At 32.3% G+C, this 18,338-nt stretch overlaps 3 protein-coding genes across 5 annotated transcripts; 2 read left to right on the top strand and 1 right to left on the bottom strand.

Moving 5' to 3' along the window:
• Positions 1-1,418: 1,418 nt before the first annotated feature.
• LOC118644801 lies at positions 1,419-5,613 on the top strand. Of its 3 annotated transcripts, none has more exons than XM_036284396.1 (5): positions 1,419-1,551; positions 1,818-2,026; positions 3,289-3,367; positions 3,553-3,726; positions 4,282-5,613. In XM_036284396.1, the coding sequence occupies exons 2-5, from the start codon at positions 1,850-1,852 to the stop codon at positions 4,887-4,889; spliced, it is 1,038 nt and encodes a 345-aa protein (XP_036140289.1). In that variant the 5' UTR covers positions 1,419-1,551; positions 1,818-1,849; the 3' UTR covers positions 4,890-5,613. The 3 variants fall into 3 exon arrangements, with proteins under 3 accessions (XP_036140289.1, XP_036140288.1, XP_036140290.1); XM_036284395.1 differs by having other exon boundaries at positions 1,445-1,551; positions 1,806-2,026; XM_036284397.1 differs by having other exon boundaries at positions 1,484-1,551; positions 1,836-2,026.
• LOC118644800 (protein ANTAGONIST OF LIKE HETEROCHROMATIN PROTEIN 1-like) lies at positions 5,138-8,989 on the bottom strand. The gene is made up of 6 exons (XM_036284394.1): positions 8,863-8,989; positions 8,422-8,642; positions 7,539-7,938; positions 7,242-7,455; positions 6,168-6,440; positions 5,138-6,013 (listed from the first exon to the last, which is right to left on the bottom strand). Exons 3-6 carry the CDS (start codon positions 7,925-7,927, stop codon positions 5,684-5,686), a joined length of 1,206 nt encoding a protein of 401 aa, XP_036140287.1. The 5' UTR covers positions 7,928-7,938; positions 8,422-8,642; positions 8,863-8,989; the 3' UTR covers positions 5,138-5,683.
• Positions 8,990-13,528: 4,539 nt separating this feature from the next.
• Positions 13,529-16,158, top strand: LOC118644830. Its single transcript, XM_036284472.1, has one exon. The coding sequence runs from the start codon at positions 13,557-13,559 to the stop codon at positions 16,137-16,139; it is 2,583 nt and encodes an 860-aa protein (XP_036140365.1). The 5' UTR covers positions 13,529-13,556; the 3' UTR covers positions 16,140-16,158.
• The last annotated feature ends 2,180 nt before the right edge of the window (positions 16,159-18,338 follow it).

Below are 18,338 nucleotides of genomic sequence, written 5' to 3'. Positions count from 1 at the left end.
CTGTCATATCGACGAAATATAGTTAGTGGCACGAGCAGCGATCACATTCGCATGCTTCTCGGGTAACGTTCCGTTTCATGCATAATAATGTCCAATGTTAATCATGTACGTAATAAAATGGAACGCAGTCATTTGCATCGTCACTACGACGTTTGCATCTCGTCATTACGGCGTGTGTTAATGGATTATATGGTTGCCAGGGGTTAGCGCGAAGTGACGTATGACGATGAAGATTATGTTATTGTGATTGTTGTGACAGTTTTCGTGAAGTATTATGTTATTATGTCTAAATAATGTCTTTTAAGAATTTATTCGCAAGAGAAACGTATGCGCAAATATCCGCTTTAACAGAAAAGTTGCAATAAAAGCCATATATATGATAGCCAATAATCTGTAAGAACAGAATTTGTGAATACATTTCTCTTATAGGAATGAATTCAAGAATCGAGCCCCAGAGAGAAATCTCTCCGAGGTTTTTCTCTGTGGAGATGTGCAGACAGTTCGCGAATTGTTTTTTATTTGAGGTACTTGTGAATCATCGATTGGAAGAGAACTTCGAGGGAGGAAAGAAGGCAGAGAGAGAGAAAGAGAGAGGGAGAGAGAGATTAAGAGGAAAGATTTTTAATCTGTGGCGAGTTTCACGGCAATGATATGATAACCTGTATATTACATCGTGGATTACATTGCGGAGGGAAATACAGCTGTGCTTAATTTGAAGATCAGATAAGTTACACAAAATTTGCATTTTTGTTAAATAAATATTCTGAGATAAGAGTAATACTTTGTGTTATGTTTTAAATTTCAGTTAAAAAAAAAGAGAGGAAGAAACATTTCAAAAGAAAATTAACATCGAAGCTTCAGAATTTACAGTGTGCCAGGTAAATTTAGTGAAATATCATAGAGAATTAGCAAGGCAATTTGTATCATTTTCCAAGTATGCCATTATCTTATATGACAAGTCAGGTAAGAGAATAACTTGATATAAGTCTACTCGGAGCAAACCCAACCAGACCAACGCACTCTAATAGGTTGGTGTCATCGGAATCAACTTATTAGAGTGCTTTGGTCTGCTTGGGTTTGCTCCGAGTAGACCCAGAACAGACAAGACGAACAAGATTGCAACTATGTGGCTCTTAAAGTTATCATACAACTATCTTTTTTAGATTTCGAATTATTATAACAAATTATATAGGCTAGTGTCACCCAGCTAGCTTGTTGGACGTGGCCATTGATGGATGCCGAAGATTATCTTTACATTTCTCTTTTAGTAAGGCTGCGTTCGGAAACACACACTGGGTACACACTGGTGCACACCAGCTGTTCGGAAACACTCGTGTGTACTCGGTGTGTGTCCGTGAGGGGTCGTTCGGAAATAGTGAGTGTGGCACACCGTGTGCCACTAAACCACCCGACGAAAAAGTGGGTTGACTCGGTGTGAATCGGTGGCGCATGCGCAATTATATGCATGCGCCACCGATTTCATGCATGCGCAATGTTTGTAAATAATAATCTATAGTGAATCTCTCTGAACCTAGTCGTATCACAGCTAACGTAAGTTAACTTAATTAATATTAAAAATATTTCTTATTATTTATTAAAATGTTATATATATTTCTTACATACATGTAAGAATTTATTGATTTAATTATTATTATATAGTTTCCATGTAAATATGTCATGTTGGATTTGCAAACATTTATTTATACTTTGTGATGCTATTGTAACGATAGAAAATTGCATGATATATTTAGTATATATTTCTGTTTTACATATTGTTATTTATGATATTCTTATGATGATATTAGGATTCTTACTAGATTTTATATCGGGATCAGTATCCGTTGGTTTCATGTTGGCGGCGGCGATTATCATCGCTACCAGCCAAGTAAAGGATATTCTTGGGCTCAAAGTTTCCGGTACCAAGTTCGTGCAAGTCTGGCGAAGTATTTTCGAGCACATTGGCGAGACGAGTTGTTGGTATACCGCTTTGGGAATTGTCTGTATAATCATTCTTCTACTTCTTCGAGTAAGTGCAACACTATTGCATTACATTTGCAGTTTAGTTTAATTTACCTCCTAGCTAACCAAATCTGCAAAAGCAGAATCCCACACAGCAGATCCATAGCCTACTGTGTCCGCATTAGGCTTGTGTTTCGTAGACAGAATCTGCTGGACAAAATCTGACAGCATATTGGCAGCAGAAAAAAAGCAGATCAGTCGAATGCAGTCGCTGTCCGACAGAACACGAGCCTAATGCAGACACAGTAGACTATAGATTTGCTGTGGGATTCTACTTTGGGTTTGGTTAGCTGGGCTGTTGTTTCGGTACTTAGACAGTAAAGTCCGGCCACAATTCTCTTTCAATCATTTATTATAGTCTATAGACTTGAAATTATGTTAAAACTAAATAAAGTTAGAAGTGTGATTCCGATTTCTATTATAATTTTGTTATTAAAAACCGGTAAAGAATTAATTAAATTTTAATCAATTTTAAATAATTTATAATCATTTTCAATAAGTTTCTCAATCAATAAATCACAAATAAAATTATTTTTATTGCTTCGCTATTAGAAATTGCATACGTAAATTAAAATATAAACATATAACAGCAACATGGCAACAATAAATGATTGATAACAAATGTATGCTGACACGTTGCTATTAATTTGACATTGTTAAAAGTAGAATTTAAATGAGTTTAACCTGACAGACATAATGCTGTCTCACCTTGTTCCGAGTTTGTTTAAATTAGTTACTGCACGATTGTTGGCAACATAACTGCAACATTAAGACGTTTGACTATCTGAGATCTTGATGTTGCAGTTACGTTACCAACAATCGTACAGCGTTGATAACAACATGTCAGCATCAATTTGTTATCAATCATTTGTTGTTGCCATGTTGCTTTTATATCGCCAACAATATAATGTATTATTATTGCTGACTGTTTCCTTTTTTAAATGTCCTCAACCGATTGCATGTATAAGTAATCATGCTGCTGAATTTGTAATGTGTAATGCAATATGCCAAATATGCCAAAATATATCTATTTAGGTTTAGGTTCTTTACTTTAAATATTAATAAAATTATCTTAACTTGTATAATTATCATTGATTTTTTATTATATGTAATTAGACCAATGTTTTACTTTGTGTTTAATATATAATTATATTTTTAGTAGATTTAGTTTATTTATATACTGCTAAAAATTACACAATTTTTTTAGTTTATTAATTTTTATTACAGATCAGTATACATACAATGTTCAATAATATAATATTAATACAGGGTCGGCACAAGGTTGTCATGAATGAGGACAAACCTCTATTGAATAGCGATGGAAATTTACTTATCCAAGATATACAAGGTGACGAGTTATTATATAAGTTTCAAAACTATATAAAGAATAAAGTTAAAGATTATTTTGTAATTTTTTATTTTCAGTTTTAATACTTATAGATTTCTATATTATATATAGATATAAAACAGTAGTTTTTCAACAATTATGTAATTATTGGTTATTGATTAAAATATAATTATTTTATTTTACAGAAAATGAAATCTTTGCTGTACCTATGTCTAAAAGTACTTTAGAGTTTTTCAATTTATATGTGAATCAAGAGTTATATAATGAGGCTTCAACATCACAGAACAACGAATCAATGTCATGTGACAATGGTTCAAATGATGCAGGGTGTTCAAGCAAAGTTCATAGCAATTTAGCAGGTAAAATTTTACTTTTACTCCTTTAGTGCTCTTTTAGGTTATAATGTTTATTTGAATGTAATGATTACCGATATATATCCAGTGCATCCGCTACCGATACTACATCCAATAAATTGCAAAGGCCTTGTTATTTTTCGCGAATGCCAATGATAAATTGATGCAATTAATTACAGTTTTGCAACTGGCGACAAGGCATTCAGATAAAATCATTCTGAATATAATAGTCAAACATTTATTTATATTTTGTTACTAGTAACAACATAACATTGCACCATCTGGATTGTTTTAATAATAATGAATTAATTGTGTTGTTTCTCGCAAAATAAGCACATTGTCGCACTTTGTACATCATCAGAATATCTCTCATTTGCTGATTTATGTCATATGAGGATGCATCTATGATCAACGTTATCATTTTCAATCTTTGAATTTCGTCACTATGCAGATAAAATATAGCAAATGTATTTGGGCGTTTGCAACTTATTGTAGAAGTACTTTATAATTACTTAATAATATAAGTACTTTATAATATTATTGTCTATGTAATTTTTGCAGTTTCATCAACAGCATCTTGGAGAGATGACAACGAAGTAAAGTGTCTCATCTATCTTTGGCGAGATTATCAAAAACGTTTCAAAACTATGAAGAGTCGGGATGTGTGGGCTTTAATCTGCGAAGAATTACAAAAGACGTCTTCTGAATGGAGGAAGAAAACTGCAATTCAATGCGAAAACAAGTGGAAAGATATCAAAAGGAAGTACACAGAAGTAAAGGATCATAATAATCAATCTGGTAATGATCCCAAAACTTGCAAGTTTTATGAGGAATTAGAAGACGTTTTAGGAGAAAAACCATGCGTTAAACCTGTCGCTGTTGCGTCTAGTCTTAACAAGAGAAAAATGCCTTCCAATTCTGAAGGCAATTTTGAAGAAATAAATGAAGATTCTGAAACTTCAACTCAGTCTGAAGAAATTCCTTACCAAAGAAAAAAGAAAATGACTAAAATTCAGCGAGAATTAAAAGACTGGTCTGCCGCTCTTATTGCGGATGCAAAAGTTCGGGAAGAAGCGAAGGAACGACGTCACAGAGAAGCTATAGCTGAATCAAAAAATGTGATAGATGCCTACAAAGAGATAATGAATAAATTAATCGATAAATTGTAAGTTCATTTAATATAACAGTTATATAAAATTACAATTTTTATGTTCGGAAAGACAGTATTAACGCTATCAGCATCTATTCTTATCCTACTTTTAATAAACAATGAAGATAGATGCTTATAGCGCTAATAACGTCTCCTCGAGTGTTGCAATACTACATTTTTACAATGTGACTAAAACAATGCTCAAACTTACGGGATAAACCTTATGAGATATTTTCATATTTATTTTCTTATAAACAAAATATTTTATAACGTTATTACATATATATGTTTATTATTTGGTTTTAACATACATATAGTTCGAAAGTATACTTATAAGTATAGCTATTGCATAGCAAAATAAGGTTTATATTAATATTTTGTTAGAATATATTTGCGAAAGATATTACATATATATATTACATACAGTATTACATATGTATTTTGGTTTTAAGGATTTTATACTATTGATCTTATCATTATCATTATGAAAGGCTTTCAGGTGAATGTCGCGTATTAAAACAGCATTAAGCCAATATTTTGCGAACACTGTTTCAGTACGCTACATTTATCCGGAAGCTTTTTATAATGATAATGACACATATTTTATTCCTATCTATGCTATAAAACAGACTGACTAATTATTGATTTTAATAATGTTATTTTATAATAAGAAATACTGATTTAATCTTGTGATAATAAAATAATGTTAAATTTATGTCAAAATAAAAATAAATTTATAAATATTGAGAAGTTGCTTATTTTGTATAAATAAATGTTAATACTAATTTTTTAATAAATTTTATTATTGTGATATTACATTTCTAATGCATTGTGTATCAAGAGGGCCGTTAAATAATCTCGGCGGATCAATCCCCTATCGTCATCAGGTAACCGATTAGGATGGAAATCATTTGCATTATCATCATCATAATCTTCTATATCCTGTATAAAATCCTCAACGTCTTCACAACCTTCGAGGCAAATGTTATGTAATACACAACATGCCAAAATGACATAGGGTATCAGGTGAGCGCAACTCATATCCAAATATTTTAATCGTCGGAATCGTCCTTTAAGAAGAGCGAAAGCTCTTTCAATAACCTGCCTCATTTTTGATAACTGCTCATTGAAATTCTTTTGTGCCTATAACAAAGAAAAAAAATTTAATTCCATCAACAAACTTTGCAGACGTCAGAAACATTTCTGTATTCAAAAACATATAAATTTAAAACTAAAGCATAATTATTACAAACATTCACGAAATAAAAAAATTAAATTTTCCAATAATTAATTATACCTCGGTAATATTGCCTCTGTTGATGTATGGAGTTAAACACCACGACAAGACAGGATAGGCTTTATCACCTATGATGTATTCTTTATTAGGGAAGAAGGCATTTGTATTCGCCATTACTGCATGCCAGAGGTCAGAATTCCTGAAAATCCTCGCATCGTGAACGGATCCAGCAAAACCAACAAAACAGTCTGTAAACATAAGGTTTGCATCACACACAGCCTGCAGTGTTATGGCATATTCCTTCTTTCTAGTTCTATAAGAAATCGGATGTATCTACAAACACAGAATCAAAATACAAGATAATAAAAATTTCTCTTATTAAACTCTATTTTCTGATTTAAAATAATGGCAAATAAATATAATTTTTTCCCCTTCAATAAAGAATACTAAAGGCACTCTTCTGCACACTGCTACCGATAATTGTAGACTCGATAAATGGCATATCTTTTCATAAATCAAAAAAGATAAAACAATGATCGAACCTACTCATATCGTCACATACTTCTTATTCCTGGTATTATTTTATTTTTTTACTAAAAATTTATCTGATACTGTAATACAAAGATTTATATTTTAAAACAAGTTTGAGTGCGTTTTTACTAAGTGCGTTAGTCCTGGTCTACAACCTTGCTTTAATAAATAATTTAAGCTCTAAGCTTTAAGAATTGATCAATCATAATTGATTATTCTTGTCAAATGCGATTGTGATTGGTTAATTCTTAAAGCTTAGAGCTTAAATTATTTATTAAAGCAAGGTTGTAGACCAGGACTTACGTGTCGCATTATCTATTCTATCAGCTCATTCAGATTTGTATCTTCAAATGATACAATAGAATAAAGCCTAGAGCACACGATGCTTTTTTACCTGCTGGATTGCTTGCTCGCGCCTGTGCTACATGTCCTGATTGGTTCTTCTTGATAGTTACAATTATGAGAGTCAATCAGAATGCATACCACAGGCGCGAGCAAGCGATCCAGCAGGTAAAAAAGCATCGTGTGCTCTCAGCTTAAGTCAATAGAATAAATGACGCGATACGTGACGTACTCAGTGGAAACACACTCCTTATAACTTACTTTAGGTGCAGGAATAGCAACGTGACATCCGTCAATTGCCCCAACAACATCAGGAAGTGATCCAATTTGAGAAAATCGACATTTAACATCATTTAATCGGTCACCAACCGGCCATTTGATAAATCTATCGACTATATTATTTAAGGCAGCCACCACTCTCTTTAAGGAATCATGTACGAGTGATTTACTGATACCAAAACGGTCAGACACAGATCTTTAAAAAAATTGCACTTTATTACTTTTTTCGAATATAAAAACTGCATGTATTTAACAAACTTATTGACAACTACTAACTACCTGAAAGAATCAGGAGTTGCGAGTATCCACAAAACTGCGAGTAATTGTGTCCTCACATTTAAAGTATTTCTTCCAGTTTCTGCTGTTCTTATTAAATAAGGTGTTAATATTTGCTCTAAGTTTTCGAATGTTCTTCTAGACATTCGAAAATGTTCTCTAAATTGCCTTTCTGTATAATTTGGTATTGTCATGGTGACATAATTTCTAACTCTTACAACGTGGTTTAAATCTCGGTCAAGAAGCCGCACTTGAAGCATGTTTGCTTCCTGATGCCATCTCTCACATTCATCATCACTACTATCTTCATACGATAGTCTTTTAACAACTGTTCTTAAAATATTGTGTCCAGCCATTACATTGATTATAATAATAATAATTTGTCTATCCATTATAATATAATCTATAATAAAAACCAAGAATTAAAAAAACTAGGTTTAAATATATATATATATAACAATATGTAAAGTTGGTTACTAAAAAATCACACTTTATTTTTTGATAAGTGTTAAACGCAATCTTGTTCGTGATTTAACATAATTGGTTAAATCCATGTGCAATAATTAATCGCTTGTCAGTGAACAAGCTGGATTTCAAAAATCACCGAAAAAAAGTATTGTAATCTTTTAGCAACTATATGCCCGGATAGCCAAACGTCTTAATGTTGCAGTTATGTTGCCAACAATCGTGCAGTAACTAATTTAGACAAACTCGGAACAAGGTGAGACAGCATTATGTCTGTCAGGTTAAACTCATTTAAATTCTACTTTTAACAATGTCAATATAATAAATGATTGAAAGAGAATTGTGGCCGGACTGTTTAAGTACCGAAACAACAGGTAAATTAAACTGAAATGCAAATGTAATACAATAGTGTTGCACTTACTCGAAGAAGTAGAAAAAAGCAATACAGACAATTCCCAAAGCGGTATACCAACAACTCGTCTCGCCGATGTGCTCGAAAATACTTCGCCAGACTTGTACGAACTTGGTACAGGAAACTTTGAGCCCAGGGATATCCTTTTACCTGGCTGGTAGCGATGATAATCGCCGCCGCCGACGTGAAACTAACGGATACTGGTCCCGATATAAAATCCAGTAAGAATCCTAATATTATCATAAGAATATCATTAGGAAAGAAAAAATTAAATATATAATTAAAAAAATTAAATTTAATATTTTTGTTAATGTAATATTTAATTGTAATATTTTATGAGAAATTAAACTCTACAAGATATATATAATTCATCCATATGAGCAATCAATTTAATTGACCATCCCCTACCCAGAATTTTATTAAAGTGAATGTAATTAAAAGATAACCTACTAGACACATGCAGGCACAGCGTCCATTCGTTCCTCAGCGCACCTCAGTGTCACACGTAGCGTTCGGAAACCTTCCACACTCGAGAGCACACGATATCCCCACTACTTCTCCACTGAAATCACGCAACCACACCACCAGTGGATGTTTCCGAACGCAGCCTAACTGTCATACATTCTATGCGAGCTAGATATATGGATTTTTAGTTAAATCAAAAACTAAAAAGTAAATATTTTTTAAATTACTTTGTTCCCAAAACAATTCATTCTAATTAATACAATTCTTTTTTACAAAGATCACATTCAAAATTTCTTTTTGTATTAAGGTATATGAGAGATGATTGACTTTTCAAATATAGAGCGACATGTCATTCTCCCATATTTTACTTTTCATTCTCTGTGTATCAGTTTAATTAATATAGCATTATATTTATTGTTGTAATTGGTAATTTATTGAGTGTTTTCTTACAGTTATTGATAATTATTAATGCTCTTGTAACATATAATCATGTGTCGACTTGTAATGAGAAAGCGTGGCTCTTATGGAAATTTCTCAAGCTTGTCAACTTTGGAGATGACAGCGTAGGTTATTTAATTAAAGGCTATTTACAAATGTAAGTCATGATTTTATTTAACATTACAAGTCGGCATATGATTATATGTTAAGTAAAACATGGACAAATTTATTATCAATAACTGTATAATATAATTACAAATACAAAAAAAATTTTATTTAAATACTTACTTTTTAGTTTTGACTAAGACTTACTGGCATATTTCCATATATCTAGATTATACAGAATGTATGACAGTTACTAGATAAAGTTGCAGCCTATGACTATGTCAAGGTAACTGGATTTATTTATTGTAAGGTTAAAATAAAATATTTATTTATTTTTTATTTTTTATTTTGGCAACATTAAGGTACATTAATAAAAATATATTTTGTTGCATCTGGCAGTTGAATAAAATCTGGAACAATAGAAAATATTTATTTATTAAATTAATGTGATGTGGTAATAGCTGTGGATCAAAGTAGTCCACAGCTACTGTCACATGATAGTAATTTTTTTCCATATTGCTTACCTAATAATGGTAACTGATGTTAATATTTTGAGGCCCACCTTGGCCTCTTCCACGGCCCCTTTGGTTATTACCTTGCCCGCGGCCTCGCCCGCGCTCTCGCCTGCGGGCAACGCTTCTCCCAGCACGTTGCCATCGACGAGCTGTAATAAAAATAAAGATGATTAATGAAATATTATTTTAATTTTTTATGTAACAGGCACACAAAAAATAAAAAGTTATCTGAGCATTAAAAAGGTAGCCTAAAAACCTTAAAAATTGTAATAATTGCTCTGTATGTGGAAAATGGTGAGTGATGGGCAATTCTGACACTGGATTTATGTTCAGCAGCTCAAAATATCATAAACATATCATGGTCTGGTCCGTGATAAAGACCATTTTTTGTAGGTGGCTGTGCTGCACTGTCGCATTACAAAAATTGATCTTTATCATGGGCCAAACCTTGATATCAATATATAAAGATAGGAGCTCGATTCTTGAATTCATTCGCAAGAAAAACGTATTCGCAAATTCTGTTCTTACAGAAAAGTTGGAAATTTATTGGCTATTTGTATTTTAATAATCAATAAACTTGTAACTTTTCTGTTAGAGCAGGTATTTTCGCATACGTTTTTCTTTTGCGAATGAATTCATTCTGTTCAGATAACTTTGTGTTCTGTAAATCTTTTTTTTTTTACTTACGTCTTTCCACCTGCTGTGGCGGTGGCGGTGGCGGTGGTGTTAAATAAATCCCCCAGGGCGTGACCGACCATGTCGGTGAGGACGGCCATGTCGGGGCCCACCACGTCAGCGGGGCCGACGTTGTCGGCGGTGGTGCGGGGGCCGACGCCGACGTCGGCTGCGACGGCGATGGTAGAGCCGTTTCCGTTGGCAGCGGCGGGGCCAATGTCGTCGTCGTCGGCGGTGGCGGCGGGGCCAATGTCGTCGTCGTCGGCGGTGGTGGTGGTGGTAGTGGGACCGCCTGCGGTGGCGGTGCCGAGGCCGTCGCCGGTACACTTATCTTTTGCAGCTTCTCAACTCGAGAAGCTGCATGAGCGATTTCTTGCATATGCAGCTTCTCGATTTGAGAAGCTGCATTGGCGATGATTTCATCGCCCGCCGTATCAATTTCCATTAACCTGAAATTAAATTATTTAATTATTTTTATTACAAATTTCTTAATTGTTGTAATAGCACGATATACTTACGTTACTTCCTTATCAGCCGCCATGATGTCTTTGATTGTTTAAAATTATATATGGGAGGCTGGGAGTACTCGGGTGTAGATACATGAGGCACTCGGGTGATGTTTGCGAACGCAGCTTTAGAAATTTTATAGCCGTTTGGATGGTGTCTTTATTGTTGATGGATTGTTTATGGCGGTGGTTTGTCTTTATTGGTGATCATTATTGATATAGATTGTCAATATAATTTAATTATTAAATCAAAGGCGAGAAGCAAGTATTGAAAATAATATTTTAGTAAGTATCAAGATAAATGTGTAATAACTATTTTCAAAGTAGAGACTCAGAATTTTACAAAGTTAAATAAAAGCAAACGGGCATAAGAGTGAAACATGGTTATGTATTTTATGGTCTGAGCATATTCGCTGCGATGTATATATTTTTATTCTGCTACTAATTAAAATAATCAAACTTTTAATTTTTTTACGTAGATCTGGCGGTCGAGTCTGTATTTTTGAAGAAGCAAAAATGTGAAGTGTGAGCAACAGTGATTGGTGTATATTAATCCTAAATTTCCTAATCTCGGAAACGGCTTTAATTAAATATGAGAAAAATATTTTTGGTGGATTGTAGGTATAGGTAGGATATTACAGGAAAAATATGGATTTGATTTTGATGTTGCCAAGATCAGGAGGATATTATGTTGATATATATATTAAATAACAATCAATCGCTTGCTCACTTTTCACGTTTTCACTTCTTTAGAAATACAGAATTGACCCTCTTGTTGACGTTATTCATTAACTCCATTGTGTTTTAAAGCCGTTTCCGAGTTTTAGGAGGTGGGTCAGATTGAGATGCTGTCTTATGCCCGAATCACACTAGTGATTGGCGATGGCGTTTGTGTTTGCGTTTACGTCTACAATTGCCTCTTGACCAATCAGAAAGCAGCCGCTGGCGATTACGATTAGTGATTCTTAAGGCTATTGCACGTACATCTTTCTTTAATCATAACTGTAAGAAATTGAGCAATACGATTGGTTAATTCGGTTAATTACGGCTTTGAGCAATATGATTGATCGAAATCTTACGGTTACGATTAAGAAAATGTACGTGCAATGACCTTTTTTAGTTGTCTATTTATCAAATTAAAAGACAATCGTAGACGCAAACGCAAACGCAGACACAGTCAATTGCCAGTACGATTCGGGCATTAAGCCTCGTCTACAATAGCCGTAGCAGTAAAGTATTAGTGACAACTAATGAGTATGAAGCTTTTATATTGCAATGACTTTACAACTTTACTATTAAAATAAAATGGAAAAATATTAATATTTTTATTTTTAAGCAGAACGTCTTATTTTATAAATTTCGAAAACGGCTTTAAATATGGAAAAATGTTTTAGGTGAAGTTGTAGGTAAGATATTATGGGAAAAATATGGATTTGACTTTGATATTGTCAAGGTCAGGAAGACGTTATATTGATATTAAGGTGATCTTCTGATCTTGTCTTCAAAATTAAGTTCATATGTTTTAAAGCCGTTTCCGAGCTTTAGGGAGTGGGTTACTCTTTTAAGACGCTATGTTATGTCCGAATTACACTAGAGGTTGATGATTTTTGTCTACGTTTGCGTTTGCATTTACGATTGTTTCTTGACCAAAACCAATCAGAAAGCAGCTGCTGGCGATTACGATTAGTGATTCTTATTTAGTTGTCTATTTGTCAAGAGATAATCGTAGTAGACGCAAACGCGAATGCAGACGCAATCATTAATCGCTAGTGTGATTCAAGCATTAAGCCTCGTCTAGAATAGTCGTAGTGGTAAGATAGTAAGATCATTGTAATTTGCGATAGCCAATAAGCATAAAAAGCTTTTATGTTGCAATGACCTTACAACTTTACTACTACGACTGTTGTAGATGATGTTTTATATGTAATAATTGTCTTCTTTATTTTAGTTATTACGTGGATACTTGTGTTATTTACTAATTTTGAGAAAAGAGGTAAGGGTTTTTTTCTTTTCTTTCTGTCTCTGATTTTAGAAGACTGCTGTGCGCCAATAAAAAAGGCTGCTCTGCACCAATAAAAGAAAGGTTGCTGGCGCCAATAAAAAAAGGCTGCTCTGCGCCAATAAAAAAAGTTGCTGTGCGCCAAAAAAGGCTGCTCTGCGCCAATAAAAAAGGCTGCTCTGCGCCCTAAAAAAAAGGTTGCTGTGCGCCAAAAAAGGCTGCTCTGCGCCAATAAAAAAGGCTGCTCTGCGCCAATAAAAAAAGTTGCTGTGCGCCAATAAAAAAAGGCTGCTGTACGCTTGTAAAAATTGGCTGCTGTACGCCTATAAAAATTGGCTGCTGTGGGCCTATAAAAATTTGCTGCTCTACACTTATAATTATTGATCGTCTGTAAAAAATTGTAGCAAGTTTGCACAAATTTGAAAAAGGTATTTTCAAATAATGTCTCTAAAGAAAATTATTTTAAAGCCTGAAAATAAAGATATTATTGTCCGGAATGAGTGGCTTAATGATGACCATATTGATCATTTTCATGAACTTTTACAAAATTGTTCCGACTATAAACCTGTTGGAACATGGCGAATACAGCTTCCTCATTTGATACAACCTGTATTACAAGATGCAAAACACATTCAAATATTGTACAGTTCGTCACATTGGGTATGTAGCTATTACGATAGAAAAAATATATTTATATATGATTCCTTAAATAATAAAATACTTCATAAAGATCATGAACAATTCTTGAAAAGATTATTTCCAACCTATGATTTTGAGAAATGTTCAGTTAAATTTCCGACTGTGCAACAACAACCAAATGGTAATGATTGTGGTGTTTTTGCAATAGCTTTTGCTATTTCATTATTATATAACATTAAACCTGATAAAGTAAGATATGACCATAGTCTAATGCGTCCACATTTATTAAAAATTTTGGAATCTAATGTGATTGAGCATTTTCCTCAGGATTTAAATTATGTTCCTCAAAAAGTACTTCCATTAGCAGTAATAAGAGCAAGAGAAGCTATAGCTAATGCTCAACGTATAAAAAGATCTAAAAAAAATACTTTGAAGAATGAATGTCATGATATTGATAATAATCAGGTTAAAAAACGTCATATAAACGAATATAATTCTTTGATAGAAGATAATCGTGGTAAAAAACATTATCTAGACAATGATTTGGAAAATGTTTGTCTTGAAAAGCGGCTTCGATATCTACAAAACTTAGAACAAAATCGGGCTAAGCAACTAAATCAATATAGGACAGATTTATTGAATAATCATTCAAAAAAGCGACGTCAATATGAAAAAATTCAAGGTAATCGTGGTATAAAATGTTATACAGACAATGATTTGGAAAATATTCGTGCTAAAAAACGAATTCGATATCAACAAAATTTAGAACAAAATCGGGCTAAGCAACGGGATCAATATAAAAAAGATTTACTGAATAATCGTGCTAAAAAGCGGCTTCGATATCAACAAAATTTAAGACAATATCGGGCTAAGCAACTGGATCGGTATAAAAAAGATTTACTGAATAATCGTGCTAAAAAGCGGCTTGGATATCAACAAAATTTAAAACAAAATCGGGCTAAGCAATTGGATCGGTATAAAAAAGATTTACTGAATAATCGTGCTAAAAAGCGACATCAATATATTAAAAATTTACAAAAAAATCGTTTGCGTAAAAGAATACATTATTTTATACATTCACAACATGAACGAGATAGATACAGAAAATATTCCGATTGTAAATGGTTGTATAATAAACAATATTACGAGAAAAAGATATTAAAATTTAATTCTGTAAAAAAATATGTTGGCCAAAATATTATTAAAAAATATAGTAAGTTTTGGTCAAAAAATTACATACACATGCGTAATCCCGTGACAATAACAGATATAATGAATAAACTGGATATTAAAAATAAAATTGAAAGACGATTAGAAGCTGAAAGAATTTTGCGTTCGTCTTTGTATATTAGAAATAATTATATTCACAATATGTATAAAATATTAGCTGTATTGAAGAAAAAAGCTGAAGTACACTTAACCCTCGTTACCGAGTGTTTAACAATTGATGATAAATTACATGCGTTATGTGGTATATCGGGTCATACAGCTTCTTCTGAAAATTATTTTATCGATTCTACATATAGTGAACAATTTATTTCATCGCAATCTTTGATAACAAACGTGAAAGGTCAAATTATAAATATATTACCTTTGGTAGAAGCACAAGCTAAAAAAGCATGGTTGTGCAATACTTCGTGTAAAATTAATTCATTTGTAATCGATCGTTATAAACAATTTCTTGAAGCAATAAATACATGTACTTTAAAGAAAATACCAGAACTATTACGCAAGGTTTGTCAGAAATGTACAGTAAATGATTTAACTGACAAATTAGGTCATACACAGGCTTGTTACATTAATCCAAACCTTTGTAAAGCAATGTCTCTTTCTATTCAATTATTATCACCTCATTTTCCAAAGGTGAGATTTATTAAACGTTTGATTTATCGAATGAGAGCAGACTATCAAAAGTTAATAAATCTAGAAAAGGCTTTAAATTCTGGCGATATCGATATATTAAATGAACTTATAACTGTGGCACAAAATCGAGCAAATATGTACAAACATCATCAAAGTTTAACTGATTTGAGTGATGATGATATTATTTCTAAATATAGCAAAGCATTTAAGGCGTTGACTAAACGTTCCATAGACACACCTCGATATGTTTGTGTTTCATGTGAGAGACTTTGTTATAAGAGAAATGTATCTGAAATTAGTAAGGTTAAAACACAATTAGATATTCCAATTTGGAGAGATTTAATGGCACATATAAAAAATCAAAATATTAATCCGCACTACATATGTCTTTATTGCCAAAGAAAATTCCGTAACGGATTAATGCCTGCTTATTGTGTTTTAAATAATTATGGATTAAAGATGCACCAATTATTGGTGTATCTTCTGAAAAAGAAATTTCTGAATTTATTCTACAACATGTAACTTGTAGAATGCCAGATAAAAATATTTCTCTGTCACGTCCCGTGTAAATTTTTCAATTTTTATTAATTATTTGCTTTATGAATTTCCTTTATTCGTATATCTATTCATATATTCAATTATATTTTAATCAACTTTATATTACTATTCATTTATTACACTTATATTATATTCTTATCCAATTATTTTAATTATTCAGTTAATTTTATATTACATAATTCATTTATTATTCATATTATTACTCACATTATATATTCTTACATTTTATTATTATTCTAATAATCATATACTATCTCTATATTAACCAGTTAACACTTATATTATTATATTCTCTAACGTTCATAACTTTTGAACGACTATTTTATTTATATTAATCATTAAGACTATATAAAATGTTATATTCTTTAAGGTTACAATCGTTCGAAATCATGATGATAATAGTTAATTACCAAATCTACATTGAATATCAAATTATTCAATTAAATTAATCATACACCTTATGGTCGACACCTAAATTTAATATTGTAAAGGAATTGCATCAATAATCGTTCATTTTATTATAAAAATTCTTTAAATTAAATTAAAATACTAAAATCTTATAAGTTACCGACTAACGGGATACCTCTACTATTAAAAACTTACCATTAACTTGTATACTTTGCCAATAGAGGGCCAACTGTCGACTTACCTGCACTTACCATCAATAACCATTCCCTAATTACCGACAATGGTATACTTACCATTTGTTACAAGCGCCTACCGAATGATAAACCCGTCATACACAGCCATCACGAATTCCTGGAAATGCTGCTGTAATTCCAAGAATTCCCGAAAACTTTTGCCAATATCTCGAGAACCATAAGAGGTAGAGTTGCCAAATTAATTCCAAGAAGCGTCGCAGACTTTGTTTATACTAAAAATCATGTTTCCAAAAATTTGGAAAAAACAATTATTTTTTGGGACAAATTTCACATTTTTTACCCAAAAACCGAAAACTTGCCAAAACGCTCCGTTTTACCTGATTCGACCGTAAATGATGTTCTTTTAAAAACTTCAATTTTTACCCCCACCCCGATTTTTCGGGAGGACCAAAATTCGGTCAAACATAGTCCTCGAGGTCCTCTATACGATGGTCCAAACCCCATCTCTTAATCTCTTACCGTTCACGAGATATAAATTTTTAAAGTGTCAAGGACGACTGCTAAAAGACCTTTATAAGTACTATAGGTCTTGAAACACAAGTCTCTCACCTTGAGAACCGTCATGATACATGAGCACCCTTGTGAAGGTGAATATAAAATCGTTGCATCGCTATCATGAAATATTATTAACAGTAGAATATTCATAAGACCATTGTAGAAGCCTAAATAATATACAAAATGGTGTAAACAATTAAATAATTATTAATATCAATTTTAGATTATTATTCCAAACATAAATATTAATTAACAATCACCTTTTGGATAAATACTTTGCATAATTAACAAATAGAATATTATATATACGAACAATAATTTAGTTAAATAAATAATCCTTATTACATAATTTTGCAACTATCATTTTTTCATAAAGCTAGTTAACAATTGATTTTAATTAAAAGAATAATTATTAAGGCTTTTGCAAGTGCATAATTAATAAATAAAGTCCCAAGGCCATGTCACTGAAGCTATTGCAGTGTACACAAGATGGCTGACCATCACTGTAATAAATGCGAACCTCTATAAGAAGAATGTGAAATTATTATAAAATTCACATATGCACCAGCGATGAAATATTACTTAAGATAGAATATTCACTGACGATGTTTTAATTGCAAACGTCTACAGCCTTCAAGGTTAGCTCGTCGAAATTATTACAAGTGCTAAAATTCAAGAGCGGCGAATCACTAAGGTGATCACCACTGTAATAGATGGGAACCCCTATTTAAAATATGTGCAAATATTATAACGCTTGAATAATGAAATATTACGCGCAACTAAATATTCATTAATAACACACTTGCGAAGGTTTAAAAAATATGAAAGTTACAGATATCGTTTGAGAACCACTACTACTATACGTAAAAATTGTTACCACGAAGAAAAATGTTAATTAACAATTAGTTTATTGATAAAACATACCTACGTACGCATATTCAATTATTCAGACTCAGTTAATAATTAATCTTAATAAAACAGAACTCTAAATAATATAAAATCTATT

The sequence above is a fragment of the Monomorium pharaonis genome, chromosome 3 (genome assembly GCF_013373865.1).
Source record: "Monomorium pharaonis isolate MP-MQ-018 chromosome 3, ASM1337386v2, whole genome shotgun sequence".
In the NCBI taxonomy this organism is placed as follows: Eukaryota; Metazoa; Arthropoda; class Insecta; order Hymenoptera; family Formicidae; genus Monomorium; species Monomorium pharaonis.
The sequence above is the reverse complement of the archived record's forward strand: the minus strand, read 5'-3'. Positions and strand labels throughout refer to the sequence as shown.